A 12,277-nucleotide genomic window follows, 5' to 3' on the forward strand; every position below is an offset into this window, starting at 1 on the left:
GGACTGGTCAGATTGCAGAGTTTAAAACTGTTACCTCTACAGCATGTTTTGTTTCAATCAATTGTCTCACTATTCTTAATCTCGTTTGCATACAAAGTGTTCTTTCCCATAACATATGCTCTGGTGAGGGCTGGAGACCTCTGGTTGCATGGGAAACCCCTAATGTCTGTGGGCAAGAACAGTGTTTATGATGTGCTCTGGAAGTGTGCAGTGACATGTAACTAACCTATTTGTGAGGAGGCAGTGCAGAGCTGAATGTTTTAATTTTGTGGGAGAAAAGTATCTTCTACCATGAAATCCGCTGGTTTGCTGAAGGTGTGACTGATCTGATGCATTTCGGGATGTCTTTAGCAAACCAAGTAGTCCCAAAGGGATTTCAGAGCGAGGAAAATATTTTAATTAGGGCTGTCACTTGCAGTTAACTCACACGATTAACTCAAAAATTAACTGCGATTAAAAAAAATTAATCACAATCAATCGTACTATTAAACAATAGAATACCAATTGAAATTTATTAAATATTTTTGGATGTTTTTCTACATTTTCAAATATATCAATTTCAGTTGCATCACAGAATACAAAGTGTACAGTGCTCACTTTATTATTTATTACAAATATTTGCACTGTTAAAATGATAAAAAGAAATAGTATTTTTCAGTTCACCTCATACAAGTACTGTCGTGAAATCTCTTTATCATGAAAGTGCAACTTACAAATGTAGATTTTTTTTTTGTTACATAACTGCACTCAAAATAAAACAATGTAAAACTTTAGAGCCTACAAGTCCACTCAGTCCTATTTCTTGTTCAGCCAATTGCGAAGAGAAACAGGTTTGTTTACATTTACGGGAGGTAATGCTGTCCGCTTCTTATTTACAATGTCACCTGAAAGTGAGAACAGGTGTTTGGATGACATTGTGGTAGCTGGCGTCACAAGATATTTACATGCCAGTTGCCCTAAAGATTCATATGCCTCTTCGTGCTTTGGTCATCATTCCAGAGGACATGCTTCCATGCTGATGACGCTCATTAAAAAAATAATGCGTTAATTCACTTTGTGACTGAACTCCTTGGGGGAGAATTGTATGTCTCCTGCTCCGTTTTACCATCATTCTGCTATATATTTCATGTTATAGCAGTCTCGGCTGATGACCCAGCGCATGTTGTTCGTTTTAAGAACACGTTCACTGCCGATTTCACAAAAGGCAAGAAGATACCAATGTGAAATTACTAAAGATAGCTACAGCACTTGACCCAAGATTTAAGAATCTGAAGTGCCTTCCAAAAATCTAAGAGGGACAAGGTGTAGAGCATGCTTTCAGAAGTCTTAAAAGACTTCAACAGTCCAGTGCGGAAACTACAGAATACTAACCACCAAAAAAGAAAATCAACCTTCTGCAGGTAGCATCTGATTCAGATTCTGAAAATGAACATGCTTTGGTCTGCACTGCTTTGGATGATTATCGAGCAGAACCCATCATCAGCATGGACTCATGTCCTCTGGAATGGTGGTTGAAGCATTAAGGGACATAATCTTTAGCGCATCTGGCATGTAAATATCTTGCGGCGCCGGCTACAACAGTGCCATGCAAATGCCTATGCTCCCTTTCAGGTGATGCTGTAAACAAGAAGTGGGCAGCATTATCTTCTGCAAATGTAAACAAACCGGTTTGTCTGAGTGATTGGCTGAACAAGAAATAGGACTGAGTGGACTTGTAGGCTCTAAAGTTTGACATTGTAGAAAATATAGAAAACATCCAAAAATTTAAATAAATGGTATTCTATTATTGTTTAATAGCACGATTAATCGTGATAAAGTTTAATCGCTTGACAGCCCTAATTTTAATGTTGTTTTTTTGTAAAGAATACTCCCAGAACCTGGTTAGTTAGCAGCTTTCAGCAAAAGTCTGTACTTAATTTTAATTTCATCTTGGCAATAGTTAGTCACCTTAAAATAGTTAGTCACCCCATACATGTGAGAGAAATTCTACTAATACTCACTGGTTCTTGCCAACCATCGGGAAATCTCCCCCTACATATTTCTAATTGCAAAGGAACACATTAGAATTCAGCACCCAGTTCCTATTGACAATTCTATGGGAACTGGATGCCTAATTTCCTTTTGTGCCTTTGAAAATATTTCTCTTAAATTCTCTCCCAGCCCATATTGCATTAACAGGCCAAAGGGCATGTTTACAGTCTTTTAAGGGTTAAAAGGCCTCATTGAGCCTGCTGTATATGTTATCTGTGATCATTATGAATTTCAAAATATGCTGGTCATGTGAAGAATCCAGAGGATGATCTTAATGGTTATTTTACTGGAGCAGATAGTTTACCCAGAGCTAGATAAATACATAATGATTTGCCTCCAGGCTGATATTTTGTACAAAATTAAGACCAGGTGGTATTTTATGGTACTGACCTAAACTTCTAAGATATTCATGGAAGTCCTGGCAACTCTCAGCTCCAGCATGCCAAGTGTACCTGCCCCTTTCCACTGCCAACAGAATAATTTAATGCAGCAAATTTAATGCAACCAATTTAATGCAACATTTAAGATTTTTAATTATGCAATCTTAAACCAGGTAATGCAAAAGTTAAGGTTCCTACAGCAGTTAACTCTGCCTCATCGCACTTCCAGTATATTTTGTGGTACGCTTCTTTACTAACAGGAATAGAGTCAGAATCACATCTGAACAGAGAAATATACATGTGCAATACATCTGAGTTAACATGGCTGTAGTAACTTTGCATTTCTTGACTTTAAAGCTTTGACTATGGAATCATAATTATTTTAATTTCCTTGTTTTTGAAGAGGGGAAAATGTTCTCTTAGGCTTGCAAGTCATCCTTCATCTTTGGGGCACGGACCCTAACATGTAACTTTTTACAGTTTATGGTACAATGGAGCTCAATCCCAATCCAAACAAATATTCAAGTAGTAACCTTCAAACTTTGCTGCTCCTAGTGCTTGGCTGGAAACAGTTCTCTTCAAGACTGAATTTGCAAAGCAGCAGCATGTCAATTTACAGTGCAGTGATGTATTTTGGAAATGGGAAACCCTCTATAACTAGAATCCCAAGGATCTTTAAATTTTAAGAAGAGGTTTTTTAAAAGTATGTTTATTTAAACATACATAGTGAGCCTTGAAACCTGGACCTTGAAGCTTAGATTTCAACAGAGCTAATAAAAATACTTAAAGGGCATTTTCAGACAGCAGTAAACCTGAAAAAAAATAACTTGTATGGAAAGCGTACTTGACCAATATTGCTGTTTTTCTTCCTTTTTGCTGCTTGAAGACTGTTCAGTTTTAAGAGCTTCCTCTCCTGCATCCCAAGATTCCTTCTGTTTATAGAAAACCCATCATCACCTGTTTATAATCTCAGTATGCTGAGATAGACATTATTGTGACAAACCCCTGCTGGAACGTCAGAGTTGAATGTATCAAGTGAAACTGGGTTGTGGGGAACGGAGTAAGCTTTGATTTAAAAATGCACATTGCTATGATAATTAGTGAATCTGGTAATGGTTTTGTGGTAAAATGGAATGAATGTTTTCGAGCAATTAAATAAAACAGGAGCATTTTTATTCTTGTTGATTTATTTCATAGTGACTCATCTGTTTCATGGAATACACAGGAGTGGCACGTTAATTTCAGTTCAGGCCTAATTGACTGCAGAGTTGCAAACTCCTGAAATTTAGTTGTCATAGAAATACTGATATAACCATAATTCAACCTTGACTACAGCGTCATTGTCGTGGACCCGTGATACTTTCACTATGTGCCATTCTGATAGAGAAAGCAGCTTACTTCCAAGAATTATGATCTTGGTCTGTAGGGTTCTCTTGGTTCCTAGAGCTCTTCTACTAGGGCATTTAAGTAATGCATCCACTAGTGCAATTTCAGTTGAGAGCTACTTTAATAAGCTTTGCCTTCAGAAGTAGAGGCAATTTGAGACCTTCTTCCAAGACTTTGATGCTGTAAAGATGAATAATTTTGTCTCTGATCTTGTCTTAGTATATCAATGCTGATGCAATTATTTTAATGGAAAATGACTTTTTTCTGGCATGTGAACTGGAGGGAAATAACCAGTCTTCAGAAACTATTATTCCTTTTGCAATAGGAGTTAAATGAAGAGCAGGATAAATTCAAGGAAATATGATCTCATCTTCCCTGGAAACTTGATACACACACTACTAATCTTGCTGTATTGTGGAGTCTTGAGACATCATCGGTAAAGTTGTTTCAAAGCTGTTGGCTTCTTCTGCATGTGAACATTATAAACAGTCATAGTGATTGTCAGGAGTGACTTTCATGATTGCCATTACTGCCTACGTGGGGGAGAGAGGCTATTGGTTGTGTCCTTTTAGAATGGAAATTTCATTACAAACAAGAGGATTTATGGGAAAAATACAAAAACTATCAAGGCTTGTAAAAATTTGTTTCATATTAAAGTATTTGGCAGCCAGATACTCAATTAGAATCATTTTTGGAATTGTCCAGCAAACTGGACTTTTTTATTTTATTTTTTTATTTTTTTTTGCATGTCATTAGCAGCCTAGAAAGTGGGTTTGAAGTGGGAGTAAAAGCATTTAGACATGAGAGACAGATATTGTCAGTGTAGCAATGAAGTGGCAGGGCCAGGAAAGAGTTGAGTGGGATACTGCCCCAGACTGATTACATTTTTTTTTTTTTTTTTGTTTGGCAGACTTATTCAGTTTCAACCATACACATTTTCTAGCTCCAGCCACCTACTTCCTGGCCAACTTAGTTTAATATATATTTTTATCATCCTCATAAGAGAGCAGAGTCTCTTATGCTACTTTAGCTTTGTTGGTTGGGAACAAGGTAACCAGTGTCTTCCTTCCAAAAATGCCCACAAAACTGAGTCACTCTGGCCTCACAAGATTGGCTAATTCACTCAGATCAGGTACCAGATCTTAAGGTCTTGAGTGTATGTTGCATGTGGGAGAAGTATTTTCAGTTTGGGTGGTGGGTGGAAGGAAGCTATGTGGGAGGGTCTGCCTTTGGTCACCTTGGGACTGTCTTAGGGGCCATTGTCTTTCAATCCCTGCTTTCAGTGTATTTTTCAGCTTGCTGAGGAATGCCATTCACATCCTATCAGTCTGTGCTGGTGACATTCAGTTCATGGAAAATCTGTTAATTTTTTGCTGTGACCCAGTTTGAGCAGCGTATAACATGATGTTAAAAATGACATTGCAGCCAGTAAAAATTGGGACCACTGTTTAACAATTTGCCAATAGAATTGACCCATATTCAGGTCACGTGTTAAACATGATAGTCCCTGTCTTCATTGACTGCAAATTCATATTTAATATTGTTTTAACACACCTTCTTGAAATCAGGCTCCAACATGACTTTTCTTTCTAGTGAAGGTAATGCAGGGCAGGAGGATGAGTGACTGTATAGGGGAAATGATGTAACTGACTAGGCACAAAGTAAATAAGATGGATGGTGGTGGGGAGGAAAGATGGGTTTTCTAATCTCAGGTGTACTAATGGTTTTAATCTGAAGAATAATAGGTACATTTTAGACAAAATGTGACTAAGTTGAATATTCCTTTTTAGCCATTCACTTCTAGAGGGGTCAGCTCAGATCCTGAGGTCAGAAGCTCAATGACTTTGGCCTCATTTCTGTGTCTAGCGCCTACTTGTATATATTGCAAAATTTCATTGCTTGTCAGAATTATTACTGTTAGAGCCTTGCTTGTGTTTAGAACCTATCCCAGTGTAGAAATCCTCCCCAGTTCCTGGAGGGGGAGTGCAGCTACAGCAAATGGGTTTGGAAAGCACTTTGATTTAACACGGAATACCCGAATTGGTGAAACAATTCATTTTAGTATGGTCAGGATGATCTCTTTAATACCAATGCGTAGTTTAAAAACAACTCGACCTTGGCACTTTTGTGTGAGCAATAAGCATTTATCCCCATTTTATCCATGGAGAAACTGAGATGGGGAAATTATGAATTGCCCAAAGCCACAAAAGGAGTCATTTTCACAGCTAGGAATAGGAGTACTTGTGGCACCTTAGAGACTAACAAATTTATTAGAGCATAAGCTTTCGTGAGCTACAGCTCACTTCATCGGATGCATCCGATGAAGTGAGCTGTAGCTCACGAAAGCTTATGCTCTAATAAATTTGTTAGTCTCTAAGGTGCCACAAGTACTCCTTTTCTTTTTGCGAATACAGACTAACACGGCTGCTACTCTGAAACACAGCTAGGAATAGAATTCTAGAGCGCTGGCTCCTAGTGCCAAATTGTCTACACTCTGCTGACAGTGCTGCCTTAATTTTCCTAATCTTTCTGTTCTACTGTAGATCCTGAGGTAATGGCACATATCACACAATGGCAAATGTCTTTGCTTTCATTACAACTTTAATGTAGGAGTATACAAGCGAGACTAGTAACAACTTTTTTGAAGTGCCTCTTTCATAGAAACAACTCTAGTCCCTGGTGATAAATTTTCCTGAAAACTCTGATCCTGCTAGAATACACAGGACTCCAGCCTGAATCTTGATTTGCTTTTAACTGTGGTCGGTGGGTAAAGGATCTCCATAAGATAATCACTTCTTGATGTATTTATAGGGGAACCACCAAGCACTGATGTTTATTTGTCCTTTTCCCTCATTCTTCCAACTGAAAAACAGATGTTTCTATGATCCCCAGCCCTTTCTGTTCTCTGTTTGTTTTCTTTAAGCACTTGGAAAATAAATTCCCACTTGATTTCTGTATAAATGTGCTCATACTTGGGGATTAAAAGCAGCCCACACAAAGTAGGTGTGGTTGGGAAAACTGCCAGAACTTTTCTTAAAGGTATTGGATAGCTTACTAAACTGATATTCTTATAATTTTGAGACAAAAACTCCAGCTGACCATCTAGGTGGATTGTTGGAAAACTGCTTGTGTGTGTTGTCCACATTAAAAAGAAAAAAGTCCAGTAACGTGGTGTGTATATTAGGTGGGGATTGGGGATGTCAGTTTTTGAGAGAGGTGCAGTGGAGCAATTCCCGCACTACTTAGAGTCCTCAGATTTCCTCAGTCCACTCTAGGTAATTGTTTTTGGCTCGTGTACAAGACTACAACTACTTTGATTGCCTAGAAACTTGGGGCCCTGGTCCCTTATAGGCACTATGCTAATACAAATAATAGGTAAGTGTCTATATAGATGTAAAAAATGATCAGTCAGCAGCTTTTGATACCACTGACTTGTGAGGTTTAGTGTGGATGTAGTTAATGTGGAGTGTAGTTGCTATGGAGTGGCTCTACTCTTTATGAGAAGCAGATTTTGGGCAACTGTTCTTCTTGTTTTCTCCCTCTCCCTGTTTCCTCCAGACTAGAGTGCTCTCCTGCAAAGTAGTTTAAGATCTATTTTGGCCCTTCAATGTATCTTCTAATTACCTCTTTTAGTCATTGAACTGTCTGGGTGACATGAGTCATGGAAATTCCTGGCAGGGCAGTTAGATTTTGGATTCTGTCCTTCCCCCCCCCCCCCCCCAATTTCTGTGTGTTTTTACTCTGTACTGCACCTGGGGAATTGGTATGGTGTCTTATTAAATTACAATTAAAAAAAGACACCAAGATGTGTTGCTGCTAAGATCCTCTCTTCTGTCATATTTAATGAGTAACAAATACCCAGTAAAACAAAGGGGATTTATTCAAAAATACAAATCATAGGCAGAAGCCAGGCATTGTTAAACAAGAGTGAGGATGAAAACCACGCTCATGGCAATAGTTGCTCGAGTATGCTGCTACAGGGGCTGAATGGCACAAGGCTGTGAGAAGCAGTGATAAATTATTCAAGAAGAGCTGAAACTAGTATGCAAATAGAAAAATCACTGTCCATCACATGTGCAGTAGAATTTGTCCTATTTATTAATGTCCCTGGGATGATGCATGCTCAAGTATCCGATCATTATATACTATGTAATTAAAATCTTGCACATTAGGTTAGCCACACAGAGGTAAAGCTGTCTCAAATGCCGTAGAACCAAGGGACGTCTTGCATACACACGTATCACTTTGTAACATTGATCAGGAAAGCACAGAGCGGTGTATTGTCTTGATGGGACAAAGCCACATCTCACAACATGACCTGGGGTATCCTAGTGTAATTACTGTTAATCTTTGCAAATGTTTTCAAACCCGTGCAAATGTTTGAAAGTGCAACAGTTTGTAATGACTTGCACTGAACCTGTTCAAGTGCAAAACAAAATTTGAATTTTTTACCTTCATTTTAGTTACATAACTGATACTTGCCTTTTGTAGCCATTTCTCCACTATCTGTCTGATCACTCTGGGCAGCCCCAAGGGTTGCTAAATCAGCTGCCTTGTGGAAAGTGCACTACAAAGCTTGAAGGCACTTGGGGATGTAGATTGGTGGGTCACATTTCAGACTTGATTTACCACCATTCGGAGCCCTGTCAGTCAGGTCTTTCATGAATTTGAAAGTAAGCAACCTTAATTTCCCAATAGAGAGAAGGAAGGGATGAGATGAACAGACTTGTTACTGTAGTAAATGAAGGGGTGGTTCTGCTTTCCAGAACAGGAAAAGCTGGGTGGCTAATGAGTGGCAGGTTAAATGTCTTATGAACCTAAAATACAATAGAAGGGAAACATGTATGGTGCCAATGTTGAACAAACCACTAAACCGCCATGGTCAATTAGTTTATTCTTAAAGAAACTGAATCAATTGCAACACATTTTATGTATTAAAGGAACAGTTTTGTTTTAAAAATCACTTCAGATTTTTTTGCTTATACTATAATTAGAAGTAACATGTCTCTTTTCAGTTTCTTTCTGTCCAGCAACCTTCCCTGTTCCCTCTGTATAGTCAGTTTCATCTGTGTTCAGAGCAGTGGTGGGGAGGGGGGAAAAATACTTTCCAGCACAGGATAATGTGATTGTAAAACCACGAAGGTCTAGTATTTGAAATGACTTTTACTTGTACTTTGAAACTGGTTAGATTTCAAGTTGGCAGGGTCCCTTTAAGAATTTTTCATACTATGTTATCCCTCTAGTATACAGTATCTTCATCTTTTTGCTACACCAGAAGATATTTGTAGTACAATTCTTCTTGGCTGAGGAGGTGTATGTATGAGGGTGGTAAATAAGCTTCACAAAGAATAGTCTTATTTCTGGGAAACTCAGGGGTCTATCCTGTCACAAGAATTTCCTGTTGCGATCTGTTCTACTTTTCTAATGATCAGAGTAGTAGCAAAAGAGAGCACTTATCCCAGTCCTACGGCTAAGAGCCTTTTATTTGATTTGGCAGTGATGCAGTACATAAAGCTCTTTAGTCTGAATCTTGTTATAAAACTAGTCTGGCAGTGTCTATATGCTGCAGCGTGTAACCCACATTATTTTAAGACACTCAACTAGATCAGTATCTGTCGGAATTATATTTGTACTCGGCGCTTTAATTTAGATAATATCAATTAAATTACAGTGAGGCACTGTTCTCCAGTTACTACTTGCTGCAACCTGTATGTGCAGGTTTTAATTGATTAGTGCTTTGGGAAGAGTTAACTATATATCAAGTAAAGGGATCATGAAGTAGTTTAGGAGCAATTTAGGGTGCTTTAAGAATTTTTTAAAACGTGTCACTAAATTTGAAGAAATCATCTTTTTGCCTGTTGTCATTCCTCTCCGCGCTGTTGCCAATATACATAGAACAGCTTCATCCTATTCAGAACCAGGGAGTGAATAGGCCTATAAACAGAACGGGCCTCATCCAGCGCCCACTTATGCCAGCGGGAAGGCTCCCATTGAATTGTATAAGCTTTGGATTGGCCCCAATATAAGTGACTAGTCTAGGTTCACTGCCCCAACTGAGCCAAGGGCAGAATGTATCATAAACGGTGACAACTATGTAGAGCTACCAGGTTGCTGTGATCACAAGTATGGCTAATTTATTTTAATGTTTTTTTTAATACATGCCTTTAAATTTTGTTGTGGGTCATTACTTTTGTGTCAAATTTCATTTTTTAAACCAAAAGCAATATCTAAATTAAGGTTACATATAAGGATCTGAAACTAATGTGCGTTTTTTCTACCCTGTTATATGAGAGTCCAAAATAACTTATTTTGATGGACTAGCTCATTCTTTGGGGTCCTTTTGTAACAAGTTAAGTTTTCAGCTCCAAAAATAAACATTTTATGTTTGAAATCACAGCACAAGTGTAAGTAGCAGTGTGACTGTGTTGCTATAAATCTTTGCTGTGCTGGCTTCAGGCCAGGTACTGTAAGTATTGGCACAACAATCCAGTGATTGTATTGTGCTTTTTTCTAACTATTTGCAGTTAGAACAGTTTTCTGTATTGTTATTTTCCTTCTTAGTGTTTGCATAGGGTTTTAAAGTAATTTTCCTAACTATTTGTGGTACAATATACGTATCCAGTTCAAGAGGCGGTGTGAGCTTTGAGATGAGGGAGCAAGAGGAGAACACAGGATTCAGGGATGAGCCAAACTGGGCGGGGGGTGGGGGGAAATCGACAATTGCTTGTTAGGTGCTCTGATGGCTGATTGGTTTGGAAACTTACATTTGAATTGTCTTGGACTATAAGAAAAGTACTGTCTCTCTAATTATCTGGATTTTCAAGTGAAGAGAACCGTAGGGGGGAGGGATAGCTCAGTGGTTTGAGCATTAGCTTGCTAAACCCAGGGTTGTGAGTTCAATCCTTGAGGGGGCCATTTAGGGATTTGGGCCAAAAATTGGGGATTGGTCCTGCTTTGAGCAGGGGGTTGGACTAGATGATCTCCTGAGGTCCCTTCCAACCCTGATATTCTATTACAAGACTATTACAAGGTGGTGAACTGTCACTCCTTTCCCCACCAGAAGAATGTCTCATGAAAGCAGCTGATCAGAATTAGAATTGTTCAGTTCTCTTGAATGACATTTCTCTTCTCTGGCATAATTTCTGTGTACTAGCTCTGGAGCCAAAGTCAAACCTTCTATCAGATGGAGGAAATGTGTTGGGAGCTGCATTTGAAATGTTCATAGTTAGTAGAACTGTTTCAACATATTCCTTTGTTCATAAATTTAGACAGGATAGTTCATATCCTTATCCCTTTAAGATTGGCTTTACAGAAGTGGATTGATCGGTGTGAGCTAGAATTGGCAGTCACTTCACTCACCCATACCAAACAGCTCTGTTGGGATTTCTGGTACAGAAAGAAAAGGAGTACCGGCCCTCAGACTGAGGTGGCAGCTGGAGTAAAACAGTTGAGTAGGGATGGGAAATAAATTTATTTCAGCGCTTGGCACATGACTAAGTATGAAATGGGAAGGAGAAAGAGATTGGGAGCCCCGGGAATTGTTTTCTGACTTAAAAGTACTCAAAGGGATGTGGTTAACATCACAATGAAGACAGAAAAGGACTAGAACATCATTCTAGAAATTCAGATTCCTATTGGGCGCAGTACTCAGTCTAGCTTTATTATTATGGTTTCTATCTTCTGAGTCACTTCCAGCCACCAGAAGGGCGGATCTGCTTGGGTTTTTAATCCAGAGCTTCAGCACCGTGGTTGATGGAGATGGAGAAAATGGCATCTTGTGGCTGAAAGAGGTGGAAGAGGCTGATTGGAGAGTCTCTAGGAAGATGGCTTCTCCCTGGCTAGGCCAGAAATCTTTTGGTATGTATGTCCACCATGGGGCATGAGGGAAACCCAAGTTGTATCTCTTCCAGTGACTTTTTTCTACCTTCTGCCATAAAGGAGCTGTAATTTTTATGTTTGGGGTGTATGGATTTGTGGAGGGGGGAAGGAGGAGCTGCTCTCATGTCTGGTCACAAGGTCATTATGTAGGGACAAAGCATGTGAGCACACTTCTTTTGTGCACAGGAGGACCCAGGAGGCTTAGTTTTGAAACTTAGGGTATGTCTACACTGCAATTAAAAACCCACAGCTGGCCCCTGCCAGATGACTTGGGCTAAGAGGCTGTTTAATTGCGGTGTCGATGTTCAGGTTTGGGCTTCAGCCTGATCTCTAGGGCCCTGCGAGGGGAGAGAGTCCCAGAGCTTGGACTGCAGCCCAGGCCCAAATATCTACAACATAATTAAACAGCCCCTTAGCCCGAGCCTGAGTCAGTTGGCACGGGTCAGCTGCGGGTGTCTTTTGCAGTGTAGACATAGCCTTATTGCTCACCTGTGAAGGAGTAGTGTCTCAAAATAAGGCAAAAAACAAGCATGGTTGTTTAGTTTCAACAACCTTCTGCTGTATTTTCTGTAACTGGGGACTTCAAGATCCATCACTGAAAG

General features: G+C 39.3%; 1 protein-coding gene across 3 annotated transcripts in view; it reads left to right on the forward strand.

The window, feature by feature from the left end:
- Window positions 1–12,277, forward strand: part of LOC119861230 (H(+)/Cl(-) exchange transporter 5) — an 87,718-nt gene that overhangs the window by 21,487 nt on the left and 53,954 nt on the right. Inside the window, exon 2 of one of the 3 annotated variants that reach the window (XM_038416059.2) lies at window positions 11,493–11,654. The exons of the other annotated variants lie outside the window; for them this stretch is intronic. Coding sequence (XP_038271987.1) covers window positions 11,621–11,654 — 34 coding nt within the window. The 5' untranslated portion in view covers window positions 11,493–11,620. The remainder of the gene's footprint in view (window positions 1–11,492; window positions 11,655–12,277) is intronic. 3 annotated transcript variants of the gene reach the window in all.

The sequence above is a fragment of the Dermochelys coriacea genome, chromosome 9 (assembly GCF_009764565.3).
Source record: "Dermochelys coriacea isolate rDerCor1 chromosome 9, rDerCor1.pri.v4, whole genome shotgun sequence".
NCBI classification, from domain to species: Eukaryota; Metazoa; Chordata; order Testudines; family Dermochelyidae; genus Dermochelys; species Dermochelys coriacea.